Below are 16924 nucleotides of genomic sequence, written 5' to 3' on the forward strand. Positions count from 1 at the left end.
CAGTAAGATCTAATTAAGCGAGCAGCTATGCCGAAAGGGGCGCTGAGGATGCTATTCATGGCATGATTTCAGGATTGGATTTGGGAACAACGCCCGAGTCTCCGAGTCGGCGACTGGCTAAGCCCGAGGGTGCTGAGTAAGCGGGAAATGTCAATACCGAGCAAAATATCACCACAATTTTATATCTATCGGGCTTTTCCATGTTGTGATAGTAGTTTATCTGGCGAGTTCATAATCAGAACCAGAACGTCATCCACCAATACACCCGTCCGGCTAGTGTTAGCACGGATTGTTTCTACAACGCTCTTCGGCCACATAAGGTATCGTTCGGCCATTTTTCCAGACATGTGCGTCCAGATATTTGCAACCCAGGACAACATTCCCACCATTGGAACATTGCAAAGTCTATTGGTTGCTTCCATTGACGTTATCGGGGACAGAATGGCCAGTAGGATGAGGAAATGAGCCATCAATACCTGCGAGCTCTGATTCTCGGGATCGAGGAGATGGCGCACCTCGCATTGAGGCAAGGTGATAAACTCGTTCATGATGTTGGTGAGATGGACATAAGCCGCGCAGGAGGCCGACTGTTCAATAGAAACGAGAACGTCAACTAAAAGCTGGTAGATCGTTTCTTCGACCGGATGCTTTAATAGAGGTTTCACAAGACTTAGCGAGCGAATACCATCCGAGGCAATCCGACTATCGATTGTAGGGAACCGGCCAAATTGTGCTTCCATGTATTTTATATGTGAATTTGCATCGATCGAGAAAGATCCGTGCAAGTTCTGTTGTAGCATCAATGTGGTCACCAAGCCGCAGCCTCGCAGCATCATGATATAATCAGAAAGGCCGTCAGGCATGTACGAGGACTGAAAGGTCAATATATAGCAAGCTGCCAACATGGCGTCGGCGTCAGTGGCCTCGCCTGGCGCTTGAGACATTGCTTCATTCAGTCCTCGAAGAGCCCGCTGGCGATGTCGCAAGGCCTCAACAGGGAGTGCGGACCCGGTTAGAAGAGCGAGATGCGATGAAGACAGACCAAGAATGGCGTGCATCACATATTCGTGCTACTCCAATTATCAGCAAGAAGGTCCTAGGACTATCACTCTCCACAAGGGTCTTACTTTATATGTGAGCGCCGGGAGCGCTCGCGTATAGATATGTTCGTTTCCAACTGGTAGGTGCGGATGAGCATCGGTGATGAAGTGTTGCAGCAGGCACATATCGGCAATGGTAAAATCTGCAACCTTTCTTCGGGGCTGCAGATATGCCTGTTGACTTGAAACATCCCGCGCTGGATCTCCAAGATACTGAACGTCGTTCCGTAGCCCAGGCGGGTAGACACAGATCAAGTCCTTTCCCTGGCAATTCTCGCAAGCAGGATGGTTCTCGGGACACTTCGGTAGGTTTAGTCTGTGGTATGAAATGAAGAGAACTTCGGCGACCAGTCTTACTTTTACTCTCCGGATCTTGCAGTTCAAACACCCTCGTCGAGATTTATTATGGGGACGAATTCGTCTCTTTGGTTGTGACTTTTCAGCCTTTGAATGCCCCGTTTGAGCAGTGGCCGAATTTTCTTTCTGCCGTCCAAACCACCGTCCTGGCACAGTATTCAGAGTTTCCCTGCCATATACTAGGTAATTTGGGTCCATTGCTGGGGGTTAATCGCCTGCGTTAGTCAGGATGTCAGAAGATCGTAAAGTTCCTTGCACATGTAGCTTCCTTCGGATATCACAGTTGTGAACATGTGGACGCTTCAACCTGTAAGTGGCTGCCTAGTGATGACAAAGACGAAACTGATTCTGAACACCATCAAAGAGCAGTGGAGCATCCTTTCATTGGTTCTCGAAGGTCTGGGGTGGGCTTTGTTCGTATTCGCACTCTCTCAGTTCGCACTCGCATTTAGTTAGCATTTGGTAGAAGCCGCATCAAATGGTCTCTGTACTACTCATACTCCAAATATGGCGGGAAGCTGTTTGGTTTACTGAATATAAATTGACGTAGTTCTGGCAGTCAAAGCATCTGTCTCTGAGAATATCCATGTTAGAACCAGATACAGGTGCAATATGAAGTCAATCCTTTGTTTAACAGCTCTCAGCATACTTGCCGCTACTCTCCAGGCTCTGCCAGATATTGTTGCAAGAACCCAACAAGGCATATTTTATGGTGTCACAGTCCATGACAAAGTAGATGCCTATCTTGGGATTCCATATGCCAAACCTCCCGTCGGCGACCTTCGATTCCGCCCTCCACAGCCTCTTGACATCGGTGACGAACATATAATCCGCGATGCAACTCAATTTGGTTCTGTGTGCTACCAGTTTCGGTATAAGACCGTGTTGGGAGACAATCTGGCACCAACTACCCCCGAATCAGAAGACTGCTTGTCACTGAACATCTTCACGCCACGAGGACGTCCAAAATCCAAATTGCTGCCAGTTTTGGTCTGGTTATACGGGGGTGCTTTCAATGAGGGAGGGGCCAGTGTTCCATGTAGGTTCTGTACGAGATTCAATATAGCCCATGCTTACCTGTTTTAGTATTTAACCCTACGGGCCTCGTCGCGAACCAGCCCGATATCATCGTTGTTACTTTGAAGTTCGTATACTGTTCTACCCAACCCATCAGGCTGCTTTCCCATTCAATACGTTCAGAGTGCTTACATGCTCGTAGTTACCGTCTCAACGTGTTCGGATTTCCCAACTCTCCCGCGATTCCAATCGACCAGCAGAACCTTGGTATTCGAGACCAGCGAGCCGCATTGGAGTGGCTGCGCGAGAACCTCGCAACATTCGGTGGCGATCCAGCCAGAATCACACTTGGCGGCCAATCTGCAGGTGCGGACTCAGCTGCGCTGCTAACCTATGCATTCAAGGATGACCCGATCGTGCAAGGTCTGATCCTGCAGAGCGGGATTCCAGAATATGTCGGACCCCAGGATGATTTTGTGTTCATTAAGGCAGCAGAGAGAGTCGGATGCAGAAATGCTGCGAACAGAACTAGTGAGCTAAATTGCATGAAATCTGTCCCTGCGTCAATTCTGCACAGAGCGCTTTCCAACCTTACCGTGAACCCGTTCGGTACGACTGGAGGAGCCCCGATGATTGATAATATCACCTTTTTTTCCGCCGAGGAATATCGCCGCCTTGGCTCGGTTGGCTCGTTCGCCAATGTGGTGAGTGTTTCATCGGTCTTCGTACTGCCAAATCCTAACTTGGTGGATGACAGCCTGTCCTGATGGGCATTACGAACAACGAAGGTGACGGGGCTCTGAACTGGTCTGAAAAAGGCGTCAATAAGACCCTTTCGGACATCCTCACAACCACATATTTCAATTGTCCCATGTCTCAAGAAGCCTTGTAAGCTCGAGTTGGCAAACGTGGACCAGTATAGGCTGCTAACGAAGGTTCAGTTTCCGTACGAAGCATCAGGTTCCAGTGTGGCGGTATCGCTATATGGGAGTCTTCCCAACAGTGACATTCTTCTCATGGCTAGGATCTTACCATCAAGGTCGGTTATATACCCTGAACGCGCTCTAGATGCGTCTCACTCACAGGAAATGCGTCACAGCGGACATTGCACTCGCATTAGGGTCATACAGGCATCTCAAGCCTCACAAAAAACCGCAGTGGTACGAACTGGCCGCCAGCGATTACCTCCAAGAAGCGTGGGCGGCATTCATCAAGTCTCCGAGGGATGGATTGGCAAGGAAGATGGGTTGGCCGATGTACAACCCGAATGGTATAGTCCCTATCCTTTGTTGTCTCTCTCTAGCCCAGTTTCCGTATGCTGAAGACCACTCTGTAGGCACAACGCTGGTCGAACTCTTCGCTAATAACACCCCGACTGCCCGTCTCCGAGACCCGGCTGATTTTGATGCTATTTGCTCTCATCCACCTCCAATTCCGTCCGACATCTGGTCCCAAAGCCCTCCTTGACTTGGTGGGCACACTAGAAGCAGCAGAATGTTCCATGATAGAGGGGTTCGTGGTTGAGAGGGTACCAATAGCCCTAACAGTGTGGATATTTGTATTCACCAAGCGGAGATTGATCCCTACGTGGTTGTGATTTTATGTCTTCGTCATTTATTGCATATATAATGTTTGCCTAATTAGGAGAGTTTATTATAAGTCACGCAGACCACAGCTCAGCCACCCAATCGACACGAGGCCATAGTAAAGAAGGGGAGGCCTCGGGCGTCTGCACAGCCCCGAAATAAACCCGGGCCAGCATTGCAGGTTGCAAGGCGTCAATCAATGGTACCCCAGTAATGTACTGCGACGCATATTGAAAAATATAAGATATTCATTACTCGGTAACATGCACATCATTCAGCCTTGTAGAGAGACAGTACCTTGTGCCCGGTCGATGATATCCCTGCGTAATGGTGAATATATAAATCACAACTGGTCGCTTCAAACACGCATACTAGAAGAGTGAACCTCATATACTAGTCAATCTAGACCGAAATACAAGCCAACCAGTTAAACTGGAGATTATATGTCCTCATTGGTCAGATTGACTAGTCAATCCTTCACTACCTACACGCTCACGATGTGCTTCGGTTTATCCGAGTACGACGACGAAAGATATAGTCCTCCTCGGCGATCCAACTACCCCGGGTACTACTACTCTGGTCCAAACAATTACAACTACAATTACGGCTATGATAACGTGAAACACCGAAACGGACGGAAAAAGCGTCGTGACCATGACCATGGACTGGTGGCCGCTATGGCAGCAGGGGCAGCCGGCAGCGCTGCCGGTTGTGGAGGAGGAGGAGGTGGTGGTGGTGGTGGGGGTGGTTGCTGAATCTTTGAGTTGAATAAGACTGAATTTCTCTTATGATTGGATTTATACTTCTACATAATCCTGCGTATCATGTGTCGTTCAAGTCTTGATCTGTTCCTGTGAGCGTTGAATCTGAACTTTGGCGGTATATCGGATGCAGGAGTTGTCTCTAAGACAGTAGAAGTCATGCTAATGACTCGACAGCGACAGGGCAGTACCGTATTTAAAAAGTAGACAAAAAGGCCAGCGGTCATCAAGGAGTTGAAAGTCTCAGGCGCGTATAAACATGATCATAAACATCCTGACTTACTTGACCAACAATACATTGATAATCAAGGTGTCAAGTCAACGGGTCACGGAGTTCGAGATGATCCATGGCGCCCCATTCAATGAGCCTTTCATCGTCCCAAATAGCATATCCCCAATCCCAACACCGAGAGTTCGGGGCATACGAGTACATGTCCTCAAAGACTTGAGGAAACACAAGCTCCGCGTCGAGCCACCGCTGCGTCCAGGCGATGTTAGGCCGCTCGTGCAGAGGCAGCGTCTCCAAGTATGCCTTGAGACCACTGACATCGGTACCGAAGTCGAATCTATCGGCCGGGTACAGAAGAGGCAACGCTCCGTCATCCCCACTCGGTTCGGGCCAATATTCAGCAAACGAATGGTTATGAATAACGATGTTGGCCAGAAGCAAGTCGCGGCGAGTTCTGAAATCCTGTTCACGAAGTATTTTCACAAGGAATGTTGGTACCATGTAGGCCAAAATTTCCCTATGCTCATCTTGGTGTCTATGCATATGGTCAATGTCCAATCCAAGGCGATTCAGAGGGGGCCGCTCTTCGGGAGGAAGATCGCTGAAGAAGATAACACCAGGAGCCACATAAGCTACAAGGCTTTTTGATATTTCAAGGTATGGCTCTTCCCATCGCTGATAACAATGCCGCCAGAAACAGCTGAATTCTTCGACTTCCCATGGCGCTAGGGGCCCGAAGAATAGGCGCCACATTTCTCCATCCGTGAAAGTAGGCGTCCGGCCGCCCCAATACTGGAACCAGTCATTTTCTTCTTCGACGTTGTCTGCACCCAGGGGAAGTTCAATATCACCGAATATGTTGCCATAGATCTGCATCCGATAGAATGCTCGAAGAAACCGTCTTTGCTCCGTTCTGGATAGGGTCCGGGGTGAAATTTCATTCTTCCATTTCTCCAACTCTATCCACTCCGGGCGAGCTGCCGTTCTGGTGTAATCATCGAGGAGAAAAATGGCCTTTTCATGGAGATGCAGTAGTTGAATTGTCTCCTCGATATCAGCAGGTTCGTCTGGAAATGGCCACGATGATAATCCCAGACGACGGATCTCTTCACTTCGCCGTCGGCTGTCCAACAAGGCAATAATCTTTGCACGGTTCGATGGCTTGACGGCGTATAAGCCTCTTGACCGAACGGCAGCTACTGCATCTGCGATGTCTACAAGTCCGTCGTAGGAGCTCTGTAGAAGCACGTCGAGAAGTTCTTGTCTCACAAGCTGATATGCTCGGTGATATGTTGGTGATGCAAATACAAGCGATCGAAGGGAATCCAGGTCATCAATATTGAATAAGATAGAAATCTGCAATTCCACTGGTAAACCTTCGAACGTTGGCCGGTTCTGTTACCTTGGTTAGATAATTCTTATTTTGTGTTTCCGGCAGAGCTTTCATCATGAGTCTTACTGAGTCTTCCATATTGACGCCCTAAAGTTTCCTCGAGGTCAAGATTCAGGTAAGAACATACATGATTGCTGTCGGAGGGGAGAAACGGAAGATGCGCTTGTTAGATACAGCAGAACAGGCATATGACTCCGTACTTTAGGCGCCTTATGTAATACGCCAGGGGCCCAGGATCATCTTCACTATGCGCTTGCTGGCGCTTTTTCAATGCATTCTGATCTCCGTATTGGACATTCAATCAATAAGCCGGCGCTAAATTGTCCCGACTCTTTCACTGTCATCCACTGGTTTGCTGTGCCCTCTTTGCCTATTGCGCACTAATTTACCGCCATGCACGGAGTCCATTTGATAGCCTAGGGCTTGTTCCAGTGGCTGTGGTGTTCCATTAATATCCATCCCTGCCCTAGCCCAATCAGCCTTGTGTTATATTTGAAAATATAGACGGTCTGCGAGACTCCATAACAGTAGAAAGGCTTCATCTAAGGAAGATATTAGTTTTCATGTACTACAAGGAACGCCTTTTTAGAGAGGGTCCGATAAAGCGATTTTCTGTCATGTAAAACATGATTAGGAGAGTCCTTCAAATGGACATCACATCACGATGGAAGCTGTGGCAAACGCATAAAATATCCTATCCTCTATTAGTACAGCATCACAAGAGATAGACGCCGGCCTTCTTCAGGAATGCAATCCCTAACCGCCAAACATAGAGTCGTAGGCAAAGACTCGTCTGATGTTTTCGTAAGTCCTGGTCAAAAGAGGTACTGCACCATCCAAAGGCAGCTCACCCCGGTACATCGCGAGATATTGGGCTTAAAATAGGTCGTGAGAAAAACGGGACGGCTACGAAGTCGAACGGGATGCCAACGGATGCAAGTATATCAGGCACTAGCAAAACAATATGCGTTTTAGCATCTCTATGCGCGCGCCAGGTCCTTCGCTCGAAATCAAAACGCTAATGGATGTTGACAGCAGATCGTGGTTTTGTAGAGTCTAGAGTAGACTTCTTCAACGTATAAAAATCCGTATGTCCACGAGCTGGATAGGCCTGTACATTCTCAAGATCATTGAATACCCTACCCGACGTTCGTATAATCTCTAAAGCCCTGAATCCGCCCTTGCCATCTCTCCTCTCCTTTGTCTAGAATTCATCACCTGCGTTTATTCGGCTCACCTTTTCCCGATGTGCAGGTTAGAATTGTGTGATACAAAATGAGCCGGGGTCATACACGCGACTGGAAGAACGAGAGAGTCATCTTGGACAGAAGAGGCTCGGACGGAGAGTATGATGTCTCCTATAACAAGTCTCACGGCATTGAACGACCTGGACCGAGCTACTACGGTCCGAACTTCTCCAATGTCGAGAATAAACGCTCAGCATCTTTGGCCTACGGGGATATCAGGCAGCCTCGAATGCCAAATCCCTATGTCAAGCGCCCACAGCCATATCCTGAGGAGGTGAAGAGGGATTATGAAGAATACAAGAAGTATGGCGATCTATATGCAGAGTCCAAAGGAAAGACGAAGGACAATAAGAAACTCCTAAGAACTCGAGAGCACGACCCCCAATATCAACATTACAAGTAGAAAGGGCAAGGTCGTGGATGAACTTAGGGTTATTCGAAATTCTCACGTCTGCTTCATATTCTATAATCCAGTAATGCAGGCAATCAACAGCTGAGTAAAGTCCATGGCCTAGCAAGAGCCATGCTCTTGGATTGACGGGATGCTCTCCACAATATTTGCCGATAAGTCTGAAGTTCTCGTTTCCTAGCTTAAGGAACCAGGTAGTGTGTCTGTCAACCAGTAGACACTCAAGTAAAAGTAGTCCAGGCGACCATTGGAGCGTACTAGAAGTGGTGGTGCAATAGAATGTTCTGCAGTGTCCTATTACCAGAAACGGGAGGCAGGTAGATGAAGTGGAGGAGGAGGAGGTGGTGGTGGTGGTGGCGGTTGCTGAATCCTTGAGATGGTGAGGCTGAATATCTCTTATGATGGCATTGATGCTTCTATATGTTCGGGTATGGATGAAAACTCAAGGTGGTGGACGCACTACAGTTTAGAAGACAGAATTTGGAGATAAAAGGGACTGCAATTCCAAACGACTGAACAAGAATTGGTCAGGCTAATAATCTTCAAAGCATAGGCACTTTGGCGTCCATCAACCGGTATTGACAGTTTCAAGTTCATAGCACACAGCCATCACACTTCAGAGACCTTTAGGAATCTACGATGTGTATACGTCTCTCCTGAGACTGGGCTGATCCAGTGCTCCCCATTCAATCAGCCTTTCGTCACTCCATAAAGCAAAACCCCAGTCCCAACACGATGAAGGTCCGCCATAGCAGAACATATCCACAAACACGTCTGGGTAGTCCAGCCCTGCTCCCAGCCAGAGCTGAGCCCAGGCAACATTAGGTCGTTCATGCGGCGGCAGGGTGTTCAAAAACTCCTTGAGTCCATCAAAGTCCGTGCCAAAGTTGAATTTATCTGCAGGGTAGAGAAGGGGCAACGCTCCTGGCATTTCAGAATCCGGCCTTGGCCAATATTCGTGGAAGAAGTGATGCCAACTTATGGCGTTTGCGAGGACTAGGTCTCGCCGAGCCCGGAAGTTCCGCTCACGAAGCATTTTGACGAGAAATGACGGTCCCATGCAGGCTAGACTCTCTCTACAGTCGTCTTCTCTACATTTGAGATCGTCACAATCGTCCCAGTAACGTGTTAAGGGAGGTTTCTCGTCGGGCGGCATATCGCAGATAAAAGTAACACCGTAAGATAAAAGGTTGTCGGATGCCTCAAAATATGGCTCCGCCCATCGATGGTAGCAATGTCTCCAGAAACAGGCAATTTCTTCCACCTCCCACGGCGCCATGGTCGCGAAGAAAAGACGCCATACTTCGTCTTCTTCAAGCACAGGTGGGACTCCCTCAGGGGGGCTAAACCAGAATTTCTCCTCTTTCGGACGGTCTGCGCCCAGGGGAAGCTCAATGTGAGCAAATATATTGCCCCAAATCTGCATCTGATAGAATGCTCGGAAAAAGCGCCTTTGTTCAGTCCTAGATAGGCGTAGGGGCAAAATTTCGTTTTCCCATCTCTCTATGGGCATCCACTCCGGACATTTCGCAGTCCTCAAATAATCATCAAGGAGAAAAGTGGCTCCCCTATGGAGATGTAATAACTGAATAGTCTCTTCAACATTGGCTGGCTGGTCAGGAAAGGGTCCAGCAGACAATAAGCCTAGGTGGCGGATCTCTTCACTTCGTCGTCGACTATCCAAGAGGGCAATGATCCTTTCGCGGTTTGATAGCTTGCAAGCGTACAGACCTCTGGAGCGGATGGCAGCTACTGCGTCTGCAACGTCCACAAGGTCATCATGTGAAGATTGCAGGATGCTCAGCAGGAGCTCATCTCTAACGAAATAATAAGCCTGATAAGAAGCAGGCGATGCAAGGACAAGGGATCGCAGCGAATCTAGGTCCTGAAGTTTGAACAAGATGCAGATTTGTATTTCCACTGGTAGGCCTTCAAGCAATGGCTTGGTCTGATACAATGTCAGATATCATTTTTCTCGCAGCACATGTGGTGTACTTACCGTTGTCATCATCATCATTCGTCAAATCGTAGACTTTATGATAGTAGTCGATACGCAGAAATAGAACATGAATACTGAGGAGGAAAAGAGGGACTACAAAGTAGACAGAGACGAGACGATGGCGCTTGGGACTGCTCAACCGCCTTATGTAACACAGCAGGGGTAATTTTAGTCTGGCATATCTAGTGATTGCTACACTGTGGAGAATCCAAGGGAGCTAGTTAATGACAAGAAAGATAATAGGTTTACTAGTTGAATGACAAAGCAGGTTTGGCGCATGACATATCAGTGGAGTATGTGAGGATTGACGTTCTGCTTTGCAAGCTATGTAGGAATCCAGCTGGATAAAAGTTGTTGTGGTCCAAGAGAGTGAGGATCAAACACATCCCTCGCATATAATTAAGGGCAGGACCATCGTACGGGTGCGTAGATTAGTGCGAGACGTGGGAAGCAAGTTACGAAAACTTGGAAGCCCGAGACAGACAGTCTGTACCATTGTCCGGGCGGTGCTGTTGGGAGGATAATATCGGCACATATTTTGGGAGACTTCGTTCGAGTATTGAGCGAGTTAGAAAGTTGGAGAGACATGCACTGGAGCTTATGGGTCTTGAGCCATTAACATTAGATGTAATATGTAATGTCCCTATCTATTGCATTGTTAATGGCATGGGATCAAGATCAGCATTTCGAACACAACATCAGCCGGCACGCACTGTTCGCATTCCCATTCATGGAAGACGACCAGAGTTCCAAGGACAAATCCATCAACCCAGACGCACAGGTTACTTGCCCTCTTCCGCTTCCGCAGGGGCAAGCAATTCTACTGGAGAAAAAGAAACGGATACTCTGGCTTTGATGGGAGTTATCCCTGCTTGAATTCGGGGTTTTCTCTATCCACTCCACTCAAATGCATTGCTAATAACATGGTATCAATATCCGAATCAATTATGGTAAACCGTTAACCTTAAACCCAGCCAAAATGGTATCGTAGACAATCAGTTTATAACAGAAAGAAAAAGAGAATGGAACACGCAAACAAAATCTAAGAAGAGAAGTGAGGGGCGTTGAGGAACAGGCCCATCAGGACACCACCAAGCGTACCAGCAATGGGAATGGTCATGATCCATGCTAGCAGCAGCAGGCCCACACGCTGGAAGTTGACGGCCTTGAGGGTACCGTTGCAGAGACCAACGCCGACGGTGGCGCCGGTGATACACATCGAGGTCGAGACCGGGAGAGAGTACTGCGAGAAGACCAAGACGGTGATGGCGGCGCCCAATTCCATCGAGCAACCGCGGCTGGGGGAGTGGTAGGTGATCTTGTTGCCCATGACTATTGCTTAGTTAGTTTATTGTCCTGCTCGTGGAATACAGACGGTCACTTACCCTTCATGATGTTGTAGCCGTAAGTGATGAGACCGATGGAGATACATCCGGAGAGAACAGCAAGCTGCCAGACAGGGACTGGGGCCTTGGACGCAGCCGCATTACCCGTCTTCCAGGCCGAGTAGATCACGGCCCAGGGGCCGACCGAGTTACCGATATCATTGGCGCCGTGAGCAAAGGAAGCAGTGCAAGCGGTCAGGACCTGCACGAACGAATACGTGTGCTCGACCTCGTTGGGATACTTTTCGGCATGGGCGTAGACACGCTGCATCCGTTCCCCCTCGGGAGTACCGTGGATACCGGACTGGGCAGCGTGGATGTCGTAGTGTAGACCATACAGCAAGCCGACAGTGATCATGGCGGGGATGCGCTTCAGGAGGATCTTCATGTTCTTCAGTTCGTAGATCTCGCCGGGGCCCATCGGGTTGTCGCGGAGGGTGCGCATCGCCCATCCAAGGGGCCCGCGCTTCTTGAGGAGACGAGCGTTCAGGCGGTTGTTAGATTCCTCCATGAGTTCCTTGTAGGTGAGCTGCTTGGTCTCGTTGGCGACGAGGCTCTTCTCGTTGGGGGAGATGGCAGGCGAGGTAATGGGTTCGATCTCGGTCTTGGGGTTCTTGCTGTCAAACTCGGAAAGGGTCTGCTCAGAGGGAGCGGGGGATGCCTGGGCAGCGTCCTCCTCGTGGTCCTCGTCCTGGACGACGGCGTAGTTGGGGACTTTGGCACGGTCGGCGCCCTGAGGAGCGGGACGCTTGAACAGCAGAGGGCCGAGGATAAACATCCACCACTTGACGCCGTGATCCCGCTTGATCACACGAGCGTGCACAAAGGGGACAAAGAAGATGGCGGAGAGGATAGCAACACCACCACCGCAACCCAGGGTCACAGCGGCAATATACCAGCCGGGCTTCTTGCTCAGACCGAGACTGGGCGAACCCTTGTAGACAATGGACAGGGTACAGACCGTGGCGGCGATGAGGAACCAGAAGGGAGAGCTGTAGACGGCCCATGGCACGGGGTTCTTGCGCATGTGGACAATGAGCTTGATCAGCATGAAGATACTGGCACCGAAAGCGGCCGAGATGGCGGGAGCCATGCCCAGGCCTGCGAAGATAGCTCCCAGTCCCTTTCCGTGGTTCCATCCCCATTGTACCTTGGAAGCACCGACGGTCGCAACACCAACACCAGCAACGGCAGAGATGAGGGAGTAGGTCGATGAGACGTGGGCCGAGTGCTTGGTGCACCACATAACCCAGGAGGAAGCAGCGGCGAGGGCACAGGTGAAAGCAAGCATCTGCACACCGGCATCACCGCGGAAGGCCGAGTTGGGGATGATACCGTTCTTGATGGTGTCAGCCGTCCGAGCACCGACCGTGATGGCACCGAGCATCTCGAAGACGGTGCCGAAGATCATGGCTTGTCGGTAGGTAACCGATCTGGAGGAAACACTGGTGGCCCAGGAGTTGGCCACATCATCTTTCAGACAGGTAATGTCAGCAAAATCATCTACAAAAGAGCAGTTTAAAGAGACATTGACATACTTGCACCGTTGTTGTAGGCATCCAGCATGGCAAACAGAGTGCCAATGGCAAAGACGTAGTCATACTGGCTGAGCACCATCTTGACTGTGTGTGTGAAAAGTGAGACAAGTTTTTGAGGGCTTGATCCTGAATTGACTCAGACAGCGAGCCACGGGGCTTTTATGCTGCTATGCATTATATCGCTACCTCACGCGACATTTGCTTCCAACGCCTGGAACCATGCTTGAGACGCCCGCTATTGCAGCTGCAGGTGCGTTCGCATAGATCGTGGCAAGGGAATCATGCCCAGTTCGTGTACTCGACATGACACGTTCCTCCGCGCCTCTATCTGATTCGCACTTCGGGGAAAATGGGCTTATCACAAGCGTCTTGGCATTGCCCCCATCTCAGGGGCCGTCGAGTTCGAGATTTGACGGCACACCCGTGGTTGACAGGAGAAAAGCACTCAATTGACTTCAGTAGGCAACCAGCCAGGCACGCTTCGCCTATCTTCGCCTGCTTGTCTCGGAGCGAAGCAAGAGCGAAGCAAGATTGAAAGATGGACCATTTTCTTGGCAATCCAGCCAAATCCAAGCGGGAGAGGGTCCAGGAAGACAAAGGAAGACGCGGATTGGCTGGCTAGTGCTCTTGGCGGGGTCTCGGCTGGCTTTGGCAATCCTTGGCGGGATTTACCCCATCGACCTATCAAATGCGGAGACTCCTCCACGTGTGCTCCCAGATCAACATGACAAATATGGCCGAGAGCATCGAAGCCTTCGGGAAATCTGCGATTATCTGCCATGGCGCGTCTGGCGCTGCAAGAAGACACTACCTCTCGCTGAATTTTTCCCGGTGGTGGCAAGTACACGTGCTCAATTGCCCCTGTCAGTTGGTTTGACTTGGCCACTTTCACAGTCAGGATAGACCATCATAAAGGTCTGTATGTTCCTGAAAACCCCTCTGGCTCCTTCTGACCAGGCAACCAGAGAGAGCAGCATGATCCATGACCCGGTCGTGGGCGAATGCAGCTAGATTTAGATATGTGCATCTGAACTTTACTTCATTTCTCGTCTTTGCTCCAACCGACTTCCCGTCAGTCAATGCGATCAACACCCGTATTGGCAGTAGTCAGCCGAGAGCGTAATATGTGATCGGGCACACCCGCAACACTGGTGGCGTACACTCGCCCCCAGCTCGGTGCTAACCGTCACCTGATTATATCTGCTAAGATAGTAAATACTGTTTCGGATTGTTGCGCTGGATGAGGTTCGGACTCCGTCGTATGCGGTCGAATGACAGTCGAGTACGTAGCCACGCTGAGGCAAATGCGTAGTGAATCACCTACGTAGCTATGTATGTCTCTGATCCCGTTCCTGCACCAGATCCTTAATCCCGATCTCGTCCAGATTTGGCCATACCTTTTATTGAACATTCCTTCAGTCACTCTACTACGCCAGAAATGGTTGTATGGACGCTTTTGGGCGAGTGGCGATATGGTTGACACCTTTGCTATCAAGATGCTATGGATAATCTTGACTACGCGTACCTCGTACCTAGACTAGTCTCTCTGCTCTCTAGTGTCTCCATTCATACATTGTCTAATAAACGGCGTCAGTTATGTAAAACAATGTCTTTCCTTATTGGAATTGTTGTTGGCATCTTCTAATAAATCCTGCTTGGTCTGAGTGAAACCTAGTCCAAGTACAACAAATCCTTAAAGGTTTTCAGAATAGCCTAGAGATTCCCTCAACTGTTCAAGTCGCTGGAATGGTCATGCACTTGGCAGATAATCCTCTGAGACTATGATCAACGGCTTGCAGAGCTCGAAAGAATCAGGTGAGATTTGTTATGAAACAGAAAATCCTACGGACAAGGTAGAGCCTATATGATATAGGCTACATAATGAACCATAAGCACTACTGCATGCTGATCGACAATAGCGTCTGAACCAATCCATACGTTGGTTTAAGTATCTGGTTTCAGTCTTCGCAGAAAATTCCGCTCGTAAACTGTGTACCATTTGGCCAATGTCCTTAGCAAATTGGGATATATGAAGCTATTCGAATGCTATATACAGTGTAGTATGTCCTGCCCAACGGAAAGTCACTGACTAAAATAAATATCTTACGGCCTGTGGTTCATTCACCGTGCTTATTACATCCTCCATCCTACATTGTTAGGACACCCGCTACTTAGAGGAATACCCTGTTAAAGACATATGTTTATCCACAGCATTGATATGGCCAGCTCCAACTATCACAACAACTATCGCTACCATGTATGACCATGGTTATATGGATACCAGTTCCTCTAAGCTGTTCTAACTTATATTCTCTGCCTTAAGAATGTCCGGACTATCCAATTTGCTCATTGCAGATTCCTCTGGAGAGATACTTCAGTATGAGGGCGATACAATTCAATACGGTGTCGAAATACACACTGAAAGATCAAACGAAACCAGATCCAATTTCAACCATTTGATTGGCCCTCGGAATTAAGGTGCAACTAGCGCGTAAGCAGGATGCATTAGTGGCTTCTGTTGGCATCGGAGATCTTCCATCCTGCAATGCTGAGCTCACTGCTTGGTCAGCAACAGCAATAGACCAAATGACTGCGAAGACACCGACATCATAGATCATACAGTTCATTACGAGTACTAGCGACAGGTGACAGAACACTAAATGCTACAGATATCGAAAAATCAGCTTCTCCCCCCGTTTCCGCCGCCAGTTATTCGTCGACTCTAGTAAGTCAGGACACCCCCTAACGACCCACGGCCACTTCTGCAGAAACCTCTCTGTGACCTCCCAGTTTTTCGGATCCGTGGGGTCCCCCCACACCAGCATACAGCAGGCGTCCATCCCCGAGTCCCAGAACCCCATGATATCAACGCACAGTTGGCAGTCGTCGAAGTTGTCTTCCCCCGTCGTGAGCAGGTTATCTCGAATTTTCGGGATGGGGAAGAAATCCAGCCAGGGGTGATGCGGGACCGTCTTCTGTAAGCGCGTCGGTCGGAGACTAGGCGGGAGTTTCTGCTCGTCGATGTAGCCTGGGCCCATGGTGGGGAAGGGGGAGAGAGCGTCGTCGTGCATCCAGTCTTCGGTGTGGGACATTCCTAGTAGCGACATGATGCTGGCGAAGGCGCGGAAGACGTTGACTTTGCTGAGGGTTAGGAGGTGGTCGGAGGTTGGGAAACCGAGGATGTAGCTTTCGTAGGCGGTGCGGACGAATATGTCGAGGTATTGGCGGACTTGACTGGAGCTGAGACATTGAGTGGAGTTTTTGTTGGCGACTAGCGAGGTTTCATTGTTTGGGCTTGTGCTCGAGATGGAGGTTGCGGTTGAGGAGGGCGGTGTCTGGGTGGTGGGGAGGGAATAGTCCGAGCTGGAATGGCTTGTTTGCGCTCGTCGCTGAGCTTGCTTTCGTCTTCCTGTATCCCGTTAGTCTAACGCCGACCTTTAGATGAGAAGGGATGACTTTGACTAACGATATGCCCTTTGATTGATGCGATTCTGTCTCCTCCGCCGTTCAACAGGATCAGTCAACCCGGACCAATCATCATCGGGCTTTCCGTTATCGCCAGACAGGAGAGCTCCACGCGATGACACGGACCGGGAGGAAATAGTCGGCATGATCAGCTTACTCTGTAGATAATCCAAGCGTAAGCGTTGAGTTGAGAAGGGCAAGGGAAAAGATCCCGGGCGGGGGTGACAGTTAAGAGCATTTTGCTGATGCTGTGGCTGAGTGGATCCGGAGTCCGGAGTTAAGACAGGGTCTGGAGCCGACAGCTCGTTTCACTATCAATAGAGTACGTGTATTGTATATCCATAATACAATACCTTACCATATCCATTATCACCGTCAGGGTCAACAAGCAAATTATTCCGATCCAACAAGCCTACAAATAGGGACTGATGAGATGAA

The 16924-nt window shown here is 49.4% G+C and overlaps 8 protein-coding genes across 8 annotated transcripts, besides 1 other annotated feature; 3 read left to right on the top strand and 5 right to left on the bottom strand.

Moving 5' to 3' along the window:
• Positions 1 to 185: 185 nt before the first annotated feature.
• NFIA_027570 (Zn(II)2Cys6 transcription factor) lies at positions 186 to 1655 on the bottom strand (the record flags this gene model as incomplete). Its single annotated transcript, XM_001261579.1, has 2 exons — positions 186 to 1070; positions 1128 to 1655. The coding sequence occupies 2 exons, from the start codon at positions 1653 to 1655 to the stop codon at positions 186 to 188; spliced, it is 1413 nt and encodes a 470-aa protein (XP_001261580.1).
• A 414-nt stretch (positions 1656 to 2069) lies between these two features.
• On the top strand, positions 2070 to 3941 carry NFIA_027580 (carboxylesterase family protein; the record flags this gene model as incomplete). The annotated part of the gene is made up of 6 exons (XM_001261580.1): positions 2070 to 2496; positions 2544 to 2601; positions 2677 to 3178; positions 3232 to 3362; positions 3416 to 3513; positions 3574 to 3941. The coding sequence occupies 6 exons, from the start codon at positions 2070 to 2072 to the stop codon at positions 3939 to 3941; spliced, it is 1584 nt and encodes a 527-aa protein (XP_001261581.1).
• A 562-nt stretch (positions 3942 to 4503) lies between these two features.
• NFIA_027590 (uncharacterized protein) lies at positions 4504 to 4815 on the top strand (the record flags this gene model as incomplete). Its single annotated transcript, XM_001261581.1, has 1 exon — positions 4504 to 4815. The coding sequence occupies one exon, from the start codon at positions 4504 to 4506 to the stop codon at positions 4813 to 4815; it is 312 nt and encodes a 103-aa protein (XP_001261582.1).
• Positions 4786 to 4809: a microsatellite.
• A 319-nt stretch (positions 4816 to 5134) lies between the features above and the next one.
• NFIA_027600 (uncharacterized protein) lies at positions 5135 to 6521 on the bottom strand (the record flags this gene model as incomplete). The annotated part of the gene is made up of 2 exons (XM_001261582.1): positions 5135 to 6445; positions 6510 to 6521. 2 exons carry the CDS (start codon positions 6519 to 6521, stop codon positions 5135 to 5137), a joined length of 1323 nt encoding a protein of 440 aa, XP_001261583.1.
• A 1197-nt stretch (positions 6522 to 7718) lies between these two features.
• On the top strand, positions 7719 to 8093 carry NFIA_027610 (uncharacterized protein; the record flags this gene model as incomplete). The annotated part of the gene is made up of 1 exon (XM_001261583.1): positions 7719 to 8093. One exon carries the CDS (start codon positions 7719 to 7721, stop codon positions 8091 to 8093), a length of 375 nt encoding a protein of 124 aa, XP_001261584.1.
• A 640-nt stretch (positions 8094 to 8733) lies between these two features.
• NFIA_027620 (uncharacterized protein) lies at positions 8734 to 9525 on the bottom strand (the record flags this gene model as incomplete). Its single annotated transcript, XM_001261584.1, has 1 exon — positions 8734 to 9525. One exon carries the CDS (start codon positions 9523 to 9525, stop codon positions 8734 to 8736), a length of 792 nt encoding a protein of 263 aa, XP_001261585.1.
• Positions 9526 to 11140: 1615 nt separating this feature from the next.
• NFIA_027630 (inorganic phosphate transporter) lies at positions 11141 to 13100 on the bottom strand (the record flags this gene model as incomplete). The annotated part of the gene is made up of 3 exons (XM_001261585.1): positions 11141 to 11430; positions 11484 to 12956; positions 13022 to 13100. 3 exons carry the CDS (start codon positions 13098 to 13100, stop codon positions 11141 to 11143), a joined length of 1842 nt encoding a protein of 613 aa, XP_001261586.1.
• A 2584-nt stretch (positions 13101 to 15684) lies between these two features.
• Positions 15685 to 16632, bottom strand: NFIA_027640 (DUF3425 domain-containing protein; the record flags this gene model as incomplete). The annotated part of the gene is made up of 2 exons (XM_001261586.1): positions 15685 to 16430; positions 16488 to 16632. 2 exons carry the CDS (start codon positions 16630 to 16632, stop codon positions 15685 to 15687), a joined length of 891 nt encoding a protein of 296 aa, XP_001261587.1.
• Between the last annotated feature and the right edge of the window lie 292 nt (positions 16633 to 16924).

The sequence above is a fragment of the Aspergillus fischeri genome, genomic scaffold, assembly GCF_000149645.3.
Source record: "Aspergillus fischeri NRRL 181 1099437636263 genomic scaffold, whole genome shotgun sequence".
NCBI lineage: Eukaryota > Fungi > Ascomycota > Eurotiomycetes > Eurotiales > Aspergillaceae > Aspergillus > Aspergillus fischeri.